This window comes from Anguilla anguilla, chromosome 1 (genome assembly GCF_013347855.1).
Source record: "Anguilla anguilla isolate fAngAng1 chromosome 1, fAngAng1.pri, whole genome shotgun sequence".
Lineage (NCBI taxonomy): Eukaryota > Metazoa > Chordata > Actinopteri > Anguilliformes > Anguillidae > Anguilla > Anguilla anguilla.
In genome coordinates this window covers 47269331-47289926 of record NC_049201.1, presented here as the reverse complement: position 1 = coordinate 47289926, position 20596 = coordinate 47269331, and the positions used below count along the sequence as shown (strand labels likewise).

Here is a 20596-nt window from a genome sequence, read left to right as displayed (position 1 = left end):
GGTTTGGAAAGTGGGCGGGAAGTTATCGACCTATTCGCGAGGGCGGAAAATGACAGGTCAAAACCTTCACGAAAGAGACCAATCACATTCTTGAATCGTCTTCGGTAAAGCGAGTTCGGCATTGTCATTGGCCCGAGACATACGATACATAAAGAACAATCTAACTTGGGCTCGCCCGCCAGTGTGCAGCTTGATGGTTTACCAAATTCCTACTAGGATATGAAGTAAAAACGAATTTGGTGACATTAGCTTCTGACTAGTACAAGTTTCTTTTTTCAAATTCAGACCCCTAATTATTTTAAATGTAAACACATACGATTATAATAAACAAAGAACAAAAAAATCAATAATTTACACCATAGACTTGTGAACGTCTGCGTAGTTACCAGCTACCGATGCTACGCTATATTTGTATATCCTGCCATTGTATTTTCTGTTTGTAATAGTCTGTAAGACTTTGTTATAACTTAAATTCTCGAAATTTAATCTCTTTAAACATAAGTTACACGGGGACAGGATGCCGTAAAGAATTCAGTATGGTTCCAGAACAATGGTAGGTTTGCAGAGGTTGACACCTTGAAAGTAAATGGGGTCCCATAGTTCAGAAAAAAATAAAATAACCTTAAGAGTTCACACGCCTATTCCATGGTAAATAAACGTAATTATATATGTATTTTTATATATGTAAGCCTATATAGGCCTAATAAAACTAATCACAACTGACACCACAATTCGTGCAGAAAACAGTGTCCACCAAAGTTCTTCATTTAGCATAAAAACATAAATACAAGTAGGCTAGCCTACATTTAATGATGTTTCGCCTACTCAATGTAACATATGGGGCTTTGTGGGACACCTTAGCTGTTGGAAGAGCAGTTAATGGTCATAGACAGTGTCTAGCTTGTTGGATTGTACCTTGGACATTATACCTTCAAAGTTACAGAGAATGTGTAAGCGATCTGTAAAAAGAAGAAAATAGCTCCATGCAGCCTAAAAAGTTCTTCTAAAGGACGTTATCATTATTGATAATATAGTTTCCCGCTGAAACCGAGATTGTGGGTCCGTGAAATGTGTACACAACAAAACATCAATTCATATGAACAGCAGATGGAGCCACACAACAAATAAAGAAAATACATGTCCATTGAAGGTCTGAGTAGGTCATTATAATAAAACTATTTTATTACTGCTGGTAAAACACCTTGTGTCAAAAAAAAAATGTACATAATTATCACACACAATATGCACACTGGAAATGCACCGCATGTTGTTTCTTTTTATGTTGCTATACAGAAGCATTGATCAACATTTTCAGTTTTGCTTGATTACTAACACCAACTGCTGACTATAAAATTTATAAAAATATCTCTGAAGTAAAAATGAAAAATTCAGGTATTAACCACACAATATGCAGTGCTCTTAGCACTCATGAGGTTGCTTTTCAGCAGGGGGGACTAGGAAGCTTACCATCAAGAGCAAATGGATGGAGTCAAATTCATGCAAATCCTTAAGTACCTGTTTCAGAATGTAAGAGATCCAACAGGACAACAACCCAAAGCATGTGGGAAAAAAGAGAAATGGATTAAAAACAAAACAAGACATTCAGTATTTTGGAATGGTCCAACCAAAGCCCAGACTTAAATACACATTGAAAATCTTGTATGACCTGAAAATCGCTTTCCACTAACACTCTGTCTAACTTGTTATTGACAGTACATACCGTTGGAAATGAAAAAAAATTGTAAGGGTTTCAGTAAAAAAAAAAAATTAAAAAAACATATTTTTGCATCATGTATTGAATTTGTTGCATTGGCGTGGTGCAGGGGGGGAAATATTGCATTACAATTTTTAGGTGTAACAGGACAAGATGTGAAAAAGTAAAAGGGGAGAATGCTGTCGGTGGTGTGTGTGTCCCAAATAAACTAAAGTGGAAGGTGAGATAGAAACTACAGAATTAACAAGTGAGACTGTTGAGACTGTTCTGCCTAGTTGGCTTTGCAGAGGTTAGGTCTAAATAGTGTTCACTGTGTGAACTAAACTGTGTTCTTGGCTAGAAATAGCTGTACAAAATAAGTATTGTACCCTACTGAACCTGTGTTTAGCAGTTGTCTATGACCATGAAATGCACTTTTTGTACGTCGCTTTGGATAAAAGCGTCTGCCAAATAAATGTAATGCTGATTAACAATTACAATTACCTGCTGTCAGAACTGTGATAGGTTCATTTGGGTCTTTCCATCTACTGGCCTATATGTATCACTACCTTTGACCATCACATCTTTACCATCCTAATTTGGTAACCTGGTGAAATCATGAATAATTGAAGTTAATATAATCAGCTATTGAAGTGAAATAGGCAAGTGATTAGTGGTACAGTAGATGCATTCACAGTGCCGATGTGCCAGAATAATTACCTTTAGGAGCAAAAAAATGTTCCCTGAGGTCAAAGGAATGTCTAGCTGTAACAAGGAATTGCCAGACTCAGATTCAGATCCCCTTAACATGTGGCCTGAATATGTTTAAATATAGAGAACTATATTTAGAAGAGGGGAATCTCCCAAGAGGAGTTATTCTTATTTCTCTCTCAGTAGCTACAGTGAAAGCTGATTTAAATGAAGCATTTTGTCTTGCACAGTTGCCCATTGTGTGTCTGTTTTAAACACCACTGCTGGGAGTCTTTCCAGTGCCATTGCACACACAACCAGCAAATATTTTCTAAGTTATAGTTCATATAAAACCTACAATAAACCACATCATCTTTTTTTAAATTAACTACCTGTAGTTCATCATAAGGTTAGCCGTTTTTAATCTGCTCAGATGAAATCCCAATTTGAATTTCAACTTTAACAAACACAAAATTGTATTTCGAGGGTAAAGACAACACTGAATTATTTCAAATGAAGTATCATTGCTTTATATCCTTTTAGGTATGCCAAATGCATGGTCTGTAATTGAGATTCAGTTATCACAATTTGTCACGATTTGGCTTACCATTTCTTTCCAATAAGCCTTTTGGTAAGCAATCTATTCAGCATATGGTGTTGTTTAAAATGCATATCAAGCTTTTAATTACACAAAACATAAATGTAAACAAGGGTGGCACAATGGTGCAGTGGGAAAAACGGAAATAAACCACGCAAATGGTGAGACTCATCCAACTGCAGCACAATAATGTCAGCAGTTCTAGGCTAGCAGCAGTTGTAGAGCATCTGCAGTTCCAGATCGTGCATGTGTAACATGTAACAACACCTGTTGTACATTAAATATCTGTTACATCAACACTGAGCTATCTAAGCAGTTTGGTGTAAATATGCACCATATTTATTCAATCTATAAAGTGTCATCACAAGTGTTCAACTCAATGAAGACATTCGCAATGGTTTTGCTACAGCAGTTTTGCTATGGCAGTGTAGCTGAAAACATACTGCAAGACCATTTTGACCCAAGATCAAATTGAATTTTACCAAGTTATGCGATTGATGGGGAAGCTAGCGTAATCCTGGCTCGATACTTGGCTAGAACGAGAGAGACTAGAATGAGTGTCTGGTTGCTTGGTAGTAGGCTATCTATGGTTTTGTCTATTTGCTGGAAATCGTGAAGTAACCTTTCCATATTTAGATTTTTTTTAAATTAGATAAAATACTGATACTTGGTGCCATTGTATCAATACTGTATCTCAGGAGAAAGTATCACAATGTTGTATCGATTTTCCCCAAGCCTTAGTGTTCATTTACATTGACAGACGTGATAGGCCAATGTTGAGGCCTTTAGATGTAGCTCATTTTGGCTCTGTGTTTCATTACAGGTGATGGCAAGTTCTTAACATATCACTGTTGTCTATGATGCTGTGGGGTGGGCATCGCTGGCACTATGGAGGAAGCGGCATAGTAGGCTATTTTATTTATTTACAAGGCTCTCCTTGTGAAACGTCCTTATTATCTCACCATAATTCTGTCCTATAAAACTTCTAATTGCTGCACACAATCCCAGGAATGCATTAGATTAGACACACCCTGAGTAGCCTACAGACCTGGGTAGAACTACACCATACATATGGATATAAACTCCAGGGCTCACTGAGGCTGAACTAGCCTACTTGATACTGCTCAGGCAGTTTGAAGCTCTGGTGGCTGGTCTGATTGCAGGGGAGAGCATATGCACCTACTCAGTATAACCCCTCACATTAATATTTACTTGCCTTACTGATCTTCTCTGTTCAATTAGTTTGTCTGTTTGTTTTTGCTTTTTTTTTTACATTCATACATTTATATACATTCAATTTGTATATCAGAATGCCGTATATTGTTAAATGTTACTTTTTATATTATTAGGCTACTTTTTATTTTTGGCCATGCAAATTGAGAAAAACTGTTGCAACATACACCACTGTGAAAGAAACCTTGGTGTCAGTTGGTCTATCCCTTCATAAACAAAATAAAAAGAAACTAATCTCTGATTGTAGTCGATGTATTATGTCTTACTGAAACATGGCTGAAAGTGATTGAAATGAGTCCATGAGCTAAATGAGTCCTCTCCTTAAATACTGCTTATAGTTAAAACTCCTGTCTGTCCACGAGGAGGAGGTGTTGCCATTATTTACAATTCCTCTATTCAAACAACCCCCGAAAAAAGTATCAATTTGATTTTTGAAAATGTAACCAAGAAGTCATGAACCTTACACAGGCAGACGTTGGTTGGACTCATATAAAAACTCTGTTACAGCTTTTACTGTGTAAGTACTAACAAAATCATTCAGCCCCATATTCAGCTGTTACTAGCGTACTGGATAAACCCGCATCTTATTTATTTAATCTTATCCCACGCGTTATGGTATGACTCTGAACATCACAGAGATCTAAGCAGTTGTGTTACAGTTATAATAATCCATTTGGGGCAAATAACGGTACCTTTACTGGAAGGCAAGGGTAACTAATTCCATTGATAAGCTACCACTGATTTTAGACTACGCATGGTCGACAAGTCATATTCAGTTAGTGGGTAATTTACTGAAGCTTCCAAGAGACTTGATTTTTAAATGATTGCATCTGCAATAGCACAAATAAATCAAATGAGCAATAAAAATTGCTGCTAATTCTGTTCTTCGTTCAGGAAGAGGAATTCATTTACCACGTCCACGTGACGAATATTTCACTCGTCACCAAAAGGAGGAATAAAACTTTTCTGTAAAGACCACGCTTCAAAAGCATTCAAAAGGATAATCGCACTAAAACATTACTGACACAAAGGGAAATCAATAAACCGCAGAACCAAAGCGGATTGATTTTCAGAAAACTAGAACGCACCTAAATTTCACTTGGTTGTATTCAGAAAGAGGAGTTTGTTGCCTAGCAGCGGGAGTTGTCCTCTCATTCGCCCGTGGGATCCGCTCACTGAACATTTTTAAAACAGTGCTGCAAGTAGCCTACCTGCGCCAGCAGAACCAAGAGAACATTGCTTTGCAGCGGGTAAAGTTGGAACGTTTCAGGATGTGCATTTGCTTAGCAAGGCTTATGTAGCACATGGGCCAAATCATTTTAATTATGAACATCGTCGGTACCTAATTTGTTTTTGTAATTAAATTTTTTTTATTTTTACGGATGGCCGTGGTAATATCCAGTTTTCCGTTTCATATAGGCTACATGTGAGTCGAAAACGCATTGCTGGAAGTGGAAGATGACCATCCTTAATTCTTTTCAAATTTAAAATGACAACAACTTTCAGTATATAGGTACGAGGTTTTTGTTTTGTTTGTTTGCATGGGATGACTGCGAATTATTGTGGCACACTTGGTGTGTTTGAAATAGAAGCTGAAGTTAACTGGAAATTTCAGTTCTTTTAAAAACGTGATGACGGGATTGTCATTATTTCATAAGGTAGCCTACTCTAACTTATCTGCCTATATGTTTTCGCAAATGCGTAGGTCACTTTTTATTGATAGGCTGTTGATTGCTTTGAAGTAGACATTTTGAAGACATGATGACATTTATTGCCATAAAGCAACAACATCGTCCGGGAGTAATACCATAAAGCAGTAATACATGGTTGTAAAGGGAATCATTTTGGATTGCTTTTTATATCTTTAATATTCTGAAGAAAAAATATTTATTGAACCGTGAAATGTTAATATGTTTGAACATTTTCCAATTTGTATTTAATTCATTAATCCGGTTTCCTGTGATCTAAAATGGTCATTTTCCTTTCAAGTGGGATAGATGCATTTCACTAATTAGGAAAGTTATAGCCCAATATTTTGTGCGAAGTAATGTTTAAATATTTGAATATTTGAATTAAAAATAGAAAGTGGATAGTTATCTCCTATCCTGATGGTATATAGTTATATTTTCTATGTTTCTAACATTTCCTCATCTTGTCAAGTACTCCTTGAACAATCATTCCATTAATTGCAGTTTATTTGTGAAATTGTTGATTTATGGGAAATGTGTGATATCATAGAACATGCAATTGCTCACACAATCTTTTAAAGTTTTTTTGTTCAAGGTAAAATTATAGGCTAACTATTGACTTCTGTCAACTGCTTCAGGACTAGAACCACAGTGTACACTCCTTTGCCTGGGGCTATGTCATGCTACCATCATCAGCAGTAGCAGCCTCTTGTGGTTCCCAATCTTTTAATTTGTGAGAATGGGATGATGTCACTTTGTCTTAAGAACACTCTGCTAGGTGATGAAACTGAGGAAAAAATATGGTTGGACCTACAAAGCTTTGAAAAAATCAGTCTTGGAAGGCCTCACAAATTGGTGTGTCTGGTATGTGCTACTAAATGCATTTCTATGGGTGAATTTCTCATTTTCCTGAATACTTTGAGCTAATTTCTGTCACAATGTGATATTGATAGTTTCATACATGTGAGTCAAATTATTTTGTAGTGGAGGTGATATGTCAGATATTCATTAGCGTGTCTTTGTATATTTGCAGTGACTGGAAAAAATAATATAACTTATAACTTATTATTATGTGCAATGGTAGATTTGTTAAATATCAGCTGTACAAATTACATAATTGCTTGAACCATGTTTTTTTTTTTAATATTTGATATTATTACTGGGTATCCCAATGGTTCATCACCTTTTGTGGATCAGACATTAAGTCAATGCAGGTCTTACATCACTTATGAAAAATGTTGTGTAGCTGAGTCTTTCAGTGATCACAGACAAGACAGGTGGTGTAGTCTATATTGCATTACACACAGAGAAGAAAAAAATTACAGCTACCAGATACCTCAAAAAAGGCAAAGAGTATTAAAACCATGTCCCCAAATATGGCTCCTCTTCTTTTCTTCACTTTCAGTCTTGGCTCTTGGCATCAATCTTATCTTGTACTCACTGAATTTATTAAATATGCAGGCCTCAAAATTACTACCATGACAATGTTATATAGAGTGACTTACCAAAGAGGAATTAATGATTACAAGAATAGCACCACTAGTTCTATTAATTAGGTAGACCAGCTAAAATATTTAAATCTGAAAGAGGAGGTCTGGAGAACTAGGACACTGCCACGGGCTCCTCATTTCCCCCAGCGTCTGATTTTTGATGAACCAATCTGAGCAGATTCTGCAGATTCATTCAGGGAATGATTCTTTTTGCTTTGGGAGTTTTTATTCAAGAAAAGGGTAAGAACTAAGGATGACTTCTCAAAAGCAGAGTTGCATCTGTTCAGCATTTGACACGGGCAACACGTGGGACGATATGGAACACCGATGTTCTTCATAACATTCAAGACAAAAATGGTAGTTGCCAGATAAAATGTCTGTTGTTGCCAAACTCTTTGTTCTGTCAGCCAATCTGCTTTTTCTTTTTGGTTTTAAAAGATGCAGGCAAAAATATGTGTGCTTATTGTTTCCAAAAACTGTCATCATTTCCTGGGGGGATACTGGTGGGGTGACATGATGTTTTCCTTGCTGATTAATGTTCCTGTGCTTGGTTTAAGTTTATTGTTTCTTTACAACTATTGTTGTTGATGGCTAATTGTGCATTATTTTTTTTTTTGCTCCTACTCATCACCCAGGTCCCCTGTAGGAATCCTCATCATGACCAGTCATTCCTCCAGCCCCATGGAGGTCTTTGGGGACTGTGGCTCCCTGCTATCTCTGGAGTCCAGCGTGTTCTACAGCGAGCCCCTGCTGCCCAGTGAGGACTCGCTCGACTTCTTTATCATCAATGTGGGCGGCAGCCGCTATGTGTTGTCCCAGAAGTTGCTGTCATCATATCCAGAGACGCGCCTGGGCAAGTTGGCCCTCTCCCCCACCCGTGACTCTGTCCTGGACCTCTGCGACGACGTCAACCTCCTGGAGAACGAGTTCTTCTTCGACCGCAACGCCCAGGCCTTCCGCTACATCATGAACTACTACAAGACGGGCCACCTGCACGTGATGGAGGAGCTCTGCGCTGTGTCCTTCCTGCAGGAGATTGAGTATTGGGGCATTGACGAGCTGAGCATCGATGCCTGCTGCCGCGAGAGGTACTACCGGAGGAAGGAGATGAAGGAGTCACTGGACATCCGCCAGGAGGCTGAGACGACAGGCGGGGAAGAGGAGGACTTCTCTGGCGTGGTCTGTGAGGGCCTCCGGCAGCGGCTGTGGGAGGTTATGGAGAAGCCAGACTCCTCGCCGGTGGCCAAGACCTTCGGCACGCTGTCCATGTTCTTCGTGGTGATCTCCATCATCAACATGGCGCTGATCTCGCTGGACTTCGGAACGCTGGGCCCACCGTTCCTGGATGCCCTCGAGTATGTGTGCATTGTGTGGTTCACGACAGAGCTGGCCCTCAGGTTTGCCTGTGTCAAGGATAAGTGCAAGTTCAGCAGGAGCGTCGTCAACATCATCGACCTGCTCGCCATCCTGCCCTTCTATGTGACGCTGGTGGTAGAGAGCCTCCATGGCGGGTCCTCGGAGCTGGAGAACGTGGGGCGCGTGGTGCAGGTGCTCCGTCTTATGAGGTCGCTTCGAATGCTGAAATTGGGGAGACACTCCACAGGTATTCCATATCTCCACCCCTACCTCCACCCTGTTATATGTTTCCTGCTTGTTGCACTGTGGATATCATAGCTATATTACACAAAACATCTTCACTCTGTTTCTTTCCAACCCCAATGACTGACTCCTTAAAGGTACCGAAGGCCATTTCAGTGGTTTGCATTACGGTCATACACATCTAATTGGAGATTATGACCTGCCATCAACAGTTTTACTTAACATTATTTGCTTAACAAGTAAATGCAAGCATTACACCTTTGAGTGAGGTTTACTAATTATTGATCGCGCCAAAAAATAAAAAAGTCACGCTTTTAATTTTTAGTTAAGAACAAGGGAAAATGTTAAATGAATACTTCCCTATATTTTGTTTTACCAGGAAGAAAGTATGCACTTGCGAATGAACTGCAGGCATTTTTATCAGTTCTGTCAGACCATTATTGCATTGAACCCTCGGCTGAAGAGTGGCACTCACAGAGCTGAAAAAGCTGTCTTCATCCAATCAAACACTTTCCCTTGGGTTTTATTTGCTAATGGAAAATGATACAGGGGCTTGAGGCCTGATAGAGGGGCCTCACAGGCACTTTTAAAAAAAGGGCCCTCTCCCTCTATTTCATATTTGAAAAGTAAACATTACTTTGATATGAAATTCTTTTGAGTGAAGAGCAAATTTGAATTATAAACTATTCTGATAAACTTTTCTGTGTGTATACAGCAGTATAATAACAATGTTCTTGAAAAATGCATCATTAAAAAAATTGGACAAGTTGAGGAATGAATAGTATAAACAAGGATTAAACAATATGATTACAATGTTTGACCAAACTAGGATAAGAATTTCTGTACTTCATAAAGGACACAACAGGGAGGAGTGAAAAACACTTCATAATCAAAGGCATACTTGCATTTTTTTTTGCAATGGAGATGTTGGTCCCGGGTTGGGGGGTTTGCTACAAGCCAAGGGCTCTTCTGAGGGTTTTGAGCCAGGATAGGCAGAATACCTTTCATCATTCACTTTTTAAAACTTGCCAACCCACTGACAAAAAGCTACCAAGTCTCATACGGCTGACTTTGATCTGAATTTTGGAAAGGGAGGAGAAGCCAGTTTCCAGATGCAGAAGTCTTGAATAATTGAAGGCGAGTGATGTCACACAGCCAGTTGGAGTGATTCATATTAAATTGCTTCTGCAAGTAAACTGGTCTGGAGAGAGCTTCCACTTTAGGAGTGACAAGTCATTACACTGTAAAAAGCAAGAAGAGATTAAAAACATGAAATGTTCCTGTGCATAAAGATGCTTTGTGACCTAACTTTTTTTTTTTTTTAAGTTATCTGCAGCTTCAAGATGCAAATAGCATTCAAAAATTTGGTTGGAAAATGTAGTCATATAATCTGATGTTTCTGATACAGCCTCTTAAGATGTTTTTTTTTTTCAAAAGATTGCAAAAGGTTATCCATGTTTGGTTCACATTTCACAGTGGTCAGTTATTAAACATTTCAAATGAAAATTTATTTTTTGATTAATTGCGGCATAACCATGAATTAATAGGTGACCTATGACAAAGAAACTAATTTTACGGTATTGTGAAATGCTATTGACTGCTTGATCAGTCTCTTTGGAACCCAGGGTTTTTTCATCAAGCTGAGCTGTCTTTAGAATCAAGATGCATCCTTGAGCCTCCACTATGCTATTACTTCTGTGAAAGGATCTAATTTGTTTAAATATGAGTATTGAAGCTTAATTTGCACATTTGACCTGTATTTCAAGCACCTACATTATAATATAGGCCTATCCCGACAATGCATGTGTATCAGAGCCACACACGCAAAAGCGTGGGCTATAAGCATGTAAGCTGTCATCACGCCTGCACGTATCCATGCATAAATACATAAGGGTGACTAATTGAATGAAAAACCTGAATAAATGAGTGGAGAAACACAACGAATGCAGATGCTGTAACTTGGCCATCCTGTTTATTTGCAGCTAACTAGTGCTTTTCCATCTTGCAGTGTTCGTGAAGTCTTCTGCGAACAGTATTCACTGACACATAGCTACATGTCTGCCTCCTGAAGAGTGTTCTGATCTTTCAGGTGTTTGGGGGTTTTTCTGCATTATGACGATAATCAGCTATGCCTACTAGAGCCTTTGTGATTACTGAGCTAACTAGTGCGCTATTTCTTCTTAATGATGTTCCAAATAGTTGATTTTGGTAAATCTAAGGTTTGTCCTATGTCTGATTTATTATTTCTCAGCCTCATAAGGGCTTCCTTGATTTTGGTTCTGGTCTTCGTGTTGACAAATGCCAATAATAGTCTCCAAAGGAATTCAAAAGCCTAGGATCAAGACTAGAAATTGAATATATATACCTGCACCTGCACCTATACCTGCATACAGGAAGCAGTTCAACACATGTGACGAACCAGAAACACCTGAGAGGCCATTTGTCTGAAATGCCCTCTGCGTAGAAAGTGCTGTGATTTCTATATGCTGAAACCAAAATGGTTAGAAATACCCTTTATTAAAAGCTAAAACTCTGCATTTGAACCACATTTGTTTGATTACAAATGAATTATAGGGTATGAAACAAATAGAGAAAAAATATGGAGCTCACCAGATATGTAAATGATAAATTTGTTATTTTCAGAAGATATTTTAAGCTTTTTTGCCGTGTAGTACAGTTAGGAGTTAAAAAAAGAAGCACAACAGTGTTCCAACAGTGAAGTATTTTACTAGTCCCATGGTGGTGTATTATATAATTTTCTGGCATGGTTTAGGTGTCCATAATCCATAAAAGTTTGATGTAATTTTCTGCTTAATGGGACTGAGCGATCATCTTAAAAAAATAAAATAAAATAACAATAATAATATTAATAATTAAACATTACTAATAATGCCTTGCTTTTATGTAGTCCTTTTTCTCACACTCAAAGTGCTTTACAGTGATGAAGGGGAAATTTTCTGCCACCAATATCTATACTTTGCGATAAGTGTTATGGGATCTTTAATGACCACAACAAGTCAAGACCTTGGTTCCACATCTCATCTGAAGTGTCTATTATATTCACCCCACTTTTTCTTACCTGGAGGATCAAACAGGCCACTTTGATTGTTAGATAACTGCTTGACCTCATCAGCTAATATGGTGGTCCTACACTCATTAATTGACTTTGCATTTAGTCTTTTTTGTTCCAGAAGTGTCTGAACCACTTAGAGAGGAGGTTGCTGTTTGTGACGGTGGAAAAGGAGCTCAGCCTATAAAAATCATGCATTAGTTCAATATGATCAATAAATCAGCCATGGACATGTGCTGTCACCTTTAAATGTGTAGAGAGAATGTTAACATGTCTCGTTCCAATACAGTTTTAATATTTCAAGTTGTTTAATTCTGTACTCAATAGCCAACTCCATAGTCACCGTCTCTCAAACTTCTCAAACAGGCAACTGTTCCTAAAGATGAAGAAGACGTGTGCATTTGCAACTGCATTTTTGATGTTTCCGTTTGTCATGCACAGCCTGGGCATTGATACAATGTGTGTGCTTTCTGTTTCTGTTCTCTTACTTTTTCTGAGTGGAGTATCAGTTGAACATGTGAGCTTGCAATCAATTGCAGCTAGTAGCTTTGGGAAATTAGTGATGGTATAAAATTCCAATTTGGTTTTCAGAAGTGCCTCTCGATTGTTCAGAAATATGATGTAATGGGACTTTCAATGCAGTATGGCTTTCAATACCAACAACAGAACATTCAAAAATGGAGCTTGCAAAATGCCTGCTAATGTCATGACTGTGGATTGAGCCAGAAGCCAGGAAATGCAGCATGGAAAGGAGCTTTGTCACTGCAGGGATGGGCTGGCTTTGTTTTGTTGTTGACACCAGATCATGTCCAAGCTCATCCAGTAACTGGATTATGGGATGACTTGGAAGTCTGTGAGATATTCTTACCTTCTCCTCTGACATGGGATACTCAATTTAGAAAGAGTATAATTTCACAAATGTATTCTACCATGCTATTGATGTCTCCTCCTAAGAATGGCAACTGCTGCCAGAAGGAAGTTAACACCTGCTTTTCCCAATCGTTTAAAAATAGACACAATTACCTTTGCCGCAACAGCCGCCAGCCATGATAAATCAGCTGTACCAGGTCATATGAATAAATTTCCATTCTCTCCTCCCATATTTTTGTGGCCTAACATCAGAAAGCCCTAATACACATGCATTAACCCAAACATGTTAATTTTACGGATGGCGCTTTTCTCTTGTTTTACCAATGCAAACCTCCGGTGCGACACCTTAGTAAATATTTTAAATGCTATTTGTCTCATTGGCATATAAAAATAGCCATAAATATATTTATGGCCCTTAGGGCCATATTCAGTAAATCCTTAGGCACAGTACTTTTTGCCTCCTGATACCTCCCAGAGGCTTCATACGAAGATTACTTTATTCTAGGACTGGACCTAGAATTGATCCTTGAGGGACACCACATCTGACATTTGAACACAGAAGTGTGCTCACCCAAGTTAACAAAGAAGGGACGGTCCCCTAGGTAGGTCTTAAACCAGTTAAGTGCCTGTGACACCCAGCAACCCATTAGATCTGTTATTCTCATATTGCATGTTCAACATGTCTGACAGATTGGGATTTTTGTAAAGTTCCATCCCACAAATACAAGAGGCAGCCAAGGATACACTGCATTTGCCACGTCCAATTTTGACAGTGAAAATCTGGCCCTCTGTATTCATAGCTTTTCATCACTTGGTCTGATAAATTGTTTTTTTTGTCAACTCTCATGAGTTTCACACATAATTTGGAGAAGATCGAAATGTGATGTCGCTTTCTGTGCCATCAACTAATTGGCAATTGCAACTAGAAGATGCCAAGGGACATGGCTTTCCCACTGAAGTTAAAATCTGGAGATCGAGTGTAATTGTTTCCATTTGTGACACCGCTCACAAACAATGCACATGCATTTGAGTGGCTTGCTAAATAGCTGTGTAAGACAAAGCCCGGCCTTTTCATAATTACGTTATAAAAATAACTCTTCTGCTGCTTGTTTTGTTCAAAGGTGAGGTTATTTCACATTCTAGTTTTGTGGTTTCTGTATCGTACAATATGTTCCATTCTTACAATATATCCACTCTTTAGAAATACCCAGTATCAAGTGGCTCAGATTTACCAGTTGTTTCTACATTGTACATGGGGCAATGATAGTGGTTTTACACTTGTGCTGCAGTGAATTAAATTCTGTTTTTTGGAAAATACTGTATGATTAAAGTGGTTATTTACCCCCACTGTGTGTGATAGGAGGAACGATATCGTTCTCACAAGCAGTCTGATCCCCAGCTGAGCATTTAGGACCTAATTGAGAACCATTCAAAGAGATATTTATACTGATATTTGTGAGTTCATATCTTAACACTACCTGTGAATTAATTTCACAAGCGCAGATTTGTGGCATACAGATTTAGGAATGTGGATGTTTTGAGAGGGCAGAGGTGGAAGTGGATTTACACTAACACCAGTAGAAGGCCACTTTTGAGCAGGTGAGCTTTTCTGCACCACACATTATCTGTCACAACCAGAGGTGTCAGTCACAGCAGGTAACAAATTACCAGAAAATAAATTCACAGTATTAAAATATTAAATCTATTTTCAATTTAACATTCTATTCATTTTATAAATAACTGGACTTATAGCATCAACAGATAAGGTTATACACAACCTCAGGCACTGTAGTCTTAAAAAGCACACTGCCAAGTAATGAGCTCAGCCAATTTCCAAGTATTCAGGAGGCACATTTGAGTTACCATGACAATTTTAAGTCAGTTTTCGCTCAAGGTTCTAAATCAAAGGAAAGTGTGAAAGCATTGTGATGTCATTGCACAACAGTCCAAAAGGCTATAGTCAACCTAGATACAGAATTACACTTGGAACATGATGTTTATTGCTATATACGATTTAGTGCAATGAAATCACAGCAACCGTCAATTAACATTTAATGTGTTATTCATTGGGTCAAGCGTGCCTTTGCAGAATGCCACAGTGCCAGTGTTTTTAAGAATATGCCACACCCGACTGTACCTGGCTGTACTGCCCCTGTGATGTTTCTAGGTTTAAGTCTTTATTTATTATTAAATATTTGTTTTTATGATTACTGTTCTTTCTGTTCTGTTACTGTTCTGAGTACTGGTACCTCAAAATGTATATTTACTTCATTCTTCTCCTTCTATAAATTGTATATATTTTTAATTGTTTCTGTTGCTCCTTGCCATAATTGACAAGTGCTTTTTAAAATGATGTGCTGATGATATTCCATCCATCCATTTATTATCTATGCCCGCTTGTCCTGGTCATGGTCGTGGGGGGGGGGGGCTGGAGCCTATCCCAGTGTGCATTGCGCGAGAGGCAGGAAGCGGAACATTTTGATATTATTATTATTATTATTATTATTATTATTATTATTACTCAGAGAGGGGCATGTGGTAACGGTGTACCCATCTTTGCTGCCCTCTCCCAGGCCTTAAGTCCCTTGGCATGACGATTGCCCAGTGCTATGAGGAAGTGGGCCTGCTGATGCTCTTCCTCTCGGTGGGCATCTCCATCTTTGCCACGATGGAATACGCGGTGGAGCACGACCTGCCCGGCACCACGTTCACCAACGTTCCGAGCGCCTGGTGGTGGGCCACCACCTCCATGACCACTGTGGGCTACGGCGACATCCGGCCCGACACCACGGTGGGCAAGGTCATCGCCTTCCTCTGCATCCTGTCGGGCATCCTCATCCTGTCGCTGCCCATCGCCATCATCAACGACCGCTTCTCGGCCTGTTACTTCACTCTGAAGATGAGGGACGCGGCGCTGCGCCACAGCGAGGCCCTGAAGAGGCTGACCCGCAGCTCCGCCTCCGACGTGTCGCTCAGCGTCAACCTCCGCGACGTCTATGCCCGCAGCGTGATGGAGATGCTCCGGCTGCAGGGGCGAGAGAGGGCTAGCACGCGCAGCAGCGGCGGGGATGAGCTCTGGTGGTAGAACAGGGGCGGGGGGGTGGGGGGTGGGAGTTGGGGAACAGGTCATATGGGGGGTGGTTTGGGGATGAGTTCTGGTGGTAGAGCAGGCTGGGGGTGAAAGCCGATCATATGGGGAGTGGTTTGGGATGTGCCCTGTTAGTAGAGAAGGCGAGGGGGTGGGTACAGGTCATATGGGGCATGGCTTTCGGGTGAATTCTGGTGGTAGAGCAGGCCGGGGGATGGGTACAGTACAGGTCATATGGGGGGTGGTTTTGGGATGAGTCTTGGTGGTAGAGCAGGTTGGGGGATGGGTACAGGTCATATGGGGAGTGGTTTGGGGATGAGTCTTGGTGGTACAGCAGGCTGAGGGGTGGGTACAGGTCATATGGGGGGTGGTTTGGGATGTGTCCTGGTGGTAGAGAAGGCGAGGGGGTGGGTATGGGTCATATGGGGCGTGGCTTTTGGATGAGTTCTGGTGATAGAGCAGGCCGGGTGGTGGGAGCAAGGGAAGGTAGTGGTGTATCAAGGAGTTTGGATTTGTCCAGGTGGTGATCTAGTACGTGCCGAATTGGACATTTCTCACATTTTTTTCTATTTTGTAGTTTTCCCACTGTACCAGACAAAGGTTTAATAATGATGTCATTTAAATAGTTTCCCTCTCTGTAAATACACAAAGGAGGAAGAGAGACGTATAGCATCCAGTTTAGAGTTACCCCCTCAAAGTAATCCCCTATGGCTGGCAGAATTATTATGTTTCGGCATCGCTTAGGATGGGCAAAATAGCATACGTAATACTATGTACACATGTATGAGTACTGACACATTGCCCTGGTAACTGTATTTCGTTTAAACAGTATTGAGCCAGAAAGTTGTAAGCATGTACAGAGCCTTTGTACCAGTTATGCTATGAACAGATGGATGGGGGTTTGGTTCTGGGATAGCTGCAATTTAGAAGCATGAAGATAATTCTTGCATTCATATTATGCAACAGTGCGAAAGATATGTATGCTATATGATATATGATATATATATATATATATATGTGCCCCTTTAATATTATCATGAATATCATATTATTAATTGCTTGTAGTTAATGCCCTTGTTTTTTTTTCGTACTGTAGTGTACGACTAATATTTTGTTAATTTGCCACTCACCACTTGTTTTCTGTCTAACTGCTGTTTCTTGCCGAATTTGTTTTGTAAAATATTTTTGATACCATTGGACGTTGTGTTTCTTATTATCTGCTCTCAGGATAATATTTAACGATTAAAAAGATAATTGTGCTCAAAATTGCTGGAGTAATAAAACCATTCATCTCTCCATGTGTACTGCTCCCCCCCCCCAGGGCTGAACATTCTTTCAGAAAGACACAGGATTGCACAGGTGTGACAGCTGTTGGTTTGTCTGCTCTGCTGCAGAACAGCCAGTCCAGTCCAATGTGACACTTTGTGTGTGTGAAACTGCCCCTTGGACACTTCCTGAGCCTGTGTGGGCAGACTGCGCTACTGTGGAATACGAACAATTCAGCACCATAGGGCCTCTTGTCCTTAACTCCATTGTACTATGCTTTTCCTTTTTTCAACGTGTCTGGTTTCACAGTTTCTGTTTGGAGTACTATTTTCGTATTATTAGTCATTATTATATCACTATCACACACTTTTTGGCTTTATGGTTTGGAAAAGAAATGTCAGGTTTTATAAACTCTTATGAAAGCTGTGGCTAAACGTTTTCATAAAAAAACACCTCCACAACTCCACTTTCACACATAGTGAATGAGCTGTTAACATTCAATACAGCAAAACATTCCATTCTGCATGTTTAACTCTGGCTCTGTAGGACAAGTAGAAAGGAATTTTCTGTGGAATATATGATGTATTTCTAGAGCTCCATGCTTTGTGAGGTCTTTCAACAGAGTGATGCAAGTTGTTTTGAATGAATGAAAGATGAACCCTTGAACTACATTAAAAACTAAATTTCAGTGTATTGAGCAGGATTGTGTTCATGCTTTGGAAGCATTTGCCATCATGTCTGAGACTAGTCAAAGTACTGACATTTCTATTTGTGCTGAGTTCAAGTAGGATCTATTCCAAGGGCAGGGTTCATTCTTTCAGAAGGTCAGAACACTGCTATTTACTGTACATACTGCTGTGTTACCAAATTTCATGCAAGAGTCAAAGATTGCCAGATTTGCAAAGCATGTTTTGGTGAATCACGGTCGTATTGACAGCTGTGGATTTTTTTGCATGGAGTATAAAAATATGGTGATTGATACTGAACTCAATACATACTTTTTTCTGAAAGATCATGAGACCAGCAATGAGAGGTCTGAAAGAAACGAGTAGCCTTTTCTCTCTGTGGCTAAATAAACTTCTGTTGTTTATCTCTTCCCTCACCCTTACCCCCACCCCCACCCCTACCCTGACTGCGATATTTCCTCCAGGGCTTCTCTTATTTTTACTACTTATGGTAATTCATGCAGATCATGCCCTTAAATGGTTAGCCAGCTGCAAATTCAACTGAGTCTCAGATATGTCTGCATGAGACCAACTTTTTGAGAGAGAGAGAGAGAGAGAGAGAGAGAGAGAGAGAGAGAGAGAGAGAGAGAGAGAGAGAGAGACTACAATTTCCCCCATTTGAACTACAGGCTTGCTTGGCGCCCAGGAATACAGGCGGTTTGGTCATAGGTAGGCAATTGCTTGGGGCCTCGTTCACCAAAGGGGCCTCGTGAATTTGTGTTTCCTTTTTTTAAATTTTTTTAATTTATGAAACATTTTTCCTTGTCACTCCAAACAAATAAAAATGTGTAATAGATAAAAATAAACCTATCTACATGTAAATGTGGGCCTATCCAATTAAATATCTATATTTGCCAATATTTATTATCACCCACATTTCACATTTAATGGACTATTCCACCTTGACCTCCCTGCATCTGCGCCTAATCAATGACGTAGAAATTCGAGCTGCCATCAGAGGCAGACAGTCACTATGTTACCATGAAGCGTTTTCAAAGCGGATTTGAGAAGAGAAAGAGGAAAAAGGAAGATGCCCAGTTTAAGGAAAGTTTGCCTAAACTGACAAAATTCTTTAATAAAACAGCCAGAAACTCCACGACGGAGGAGCAACGAGTAGAGTGAGAGCACCTATTATCGACCACCCTAAACGCTAGTGTATTTACTTCGTATAGAACTGGACATTGTTACCTATTTAAATGTAGGTCCTGTAAAAATACACATAATAAATTGTCTAAATGTAAAAAAACAATTTCATACATATACATTTAGTAACATTAATACAGCCTTATTTACTATGTCAACTTTAAGCCAAGCAACACGCTCAGAATTATCTCATCGCGACCCATTAAATCCAATGGCGCAGACGTTGCTTCATAATTTCAAACTGCCTTCCTAACGGCTATTTTGTATCCTGCGACTTGAGTTACAACCGTGAATATGTACGGATTCCTAGACATGGGGATAGCGACCACCCTTTCTCATATTAACCTCAAATACGCAAGTCAGGACACTTAGACAGTATGCTAGCAAATGTAAGTTCCATTCATTTATATGGGGTTGTCGATACACGTCCCCTTAGCAACCAAAAGCTAGCGCTGGACCACCTCTGAGTTATTTGCCGGCACAAAAAAATCGCGAAAGTACTTTAAAAAAAAATAACTACTGGAGGATAACGAGGACATTTTTCCTACATAACTAGGTAGAGGTTGTTACCGATATTTCGCCTATTTTTTCATATATAGTTGCAAATCAGTTTACTTTTTCCTGTCTGTCGAACGAAGTTGGTTGATAATAGGTGCTCTCACTCTAGCTGACGTTACAACAGGTGCAACGTAGTTGAAGAAGCTGAGCTAGCTAACGTTAGCAGCCTTACTGCTGCCTCAGCCTGTTGTGCACCCACCGCACCTACTACAACTTCTAGCGTTGCTGTCTCTGCTGGTTGCGGTGAACCAGCTACAGTGTGGGAGAAAAGTGTCAGAGGCGACACCGACAGACAGCAGCAGCCCACCACAAACCAGACACCCGCTCAGACCGGGACTTTTACCCCTAGAGAATAGTGGATGTTCAAATGCTTTATCAAAAAGCATGTACTATACTTTTGTCTTGAAAGAATTAAATATTATATACTTATAATCTTTCTCTTGCCATACTGTCTTCTTCTAACTGACTGAAGGTCATTTGACGTTCTTCAGTTAGAATTCTCATTTGCGTCTGTCCTTTAGTTTTGTGGCTTTGTTAACTGAAAAGAGCTGCCTCCAAATAGTTTTTGTTCACTAGCTATGATTGCGTTAAGCAAAATGGAGAAGGGCCTCACATTGGTCTTTGCCTGGGGCGTCCAAATCACTAAAATCGCCCCTGCCCAGGAGTGTTTGCTTCTGAGGTCTTTAACCCAGAGATCAGACTCTGAAAACTGTGTAAATTTCATGTCAAATTTAATGTCAAAACCATGTCCAAATCACTTGCCATACAGTGACGACGGATGCTTAATTTGTAAATCAGGTGGTGCTGGTGTCAGTATACATTCTGATCGACTCAACGATTAGCTCAGGGTCCTTCCGTACCTTCTCTGCATAATGGTGTACTGTG

The 20596-nt window shown here is 39.7% G+C and overlaps 1 protein-coding gene across 3 annotated transcripts; it reads left to right on the top strand.

Annotated features, from left to right (window-relative positions):
• Positions 1 to 5176: 5176 nt before the first annotated feature.
• On the top strand, positions 5177 to 16017 carry kcnv1 (potassium voltage-gated channel modifier subfamily V member 1). Of its 3 annotated transcripts, none has more exons than XM_035411877.1 (3): positions 5177 to 5727; positions 8028 to 8995; positions 15505 to 16017. In XM_035411877.1, the coding sequence occupies exons 2-3, from the start codon at positions 8050 to 8052 to the stop codon at positions 16014 to 16016; spliced, it is 1458 nt and encodes a 485-aa protein (XP_035267768.1). In that variant the 5' UTR covers positions 5177 to 5727; positions 8028 to 8049; the 3' UTR covers position 16017. The 3 variants fall into 3 exon arrangements, with proteins under 3 accessions (XP_035267768.1, XP_035267778.1, XP_035267760.1); XM_035411887.1 differs by lacking the exon at positions 5177 to 5727 and adding an exon at positions 5741 to 5872; XM_035411869.1 differs by lacking the exon at positions 5177 to 5727 and adding an exon at positions 6624 to 6766.
• The last annotated feature ends 4579 nt before the right edge of the window (positions 16018 to 20596 follow it).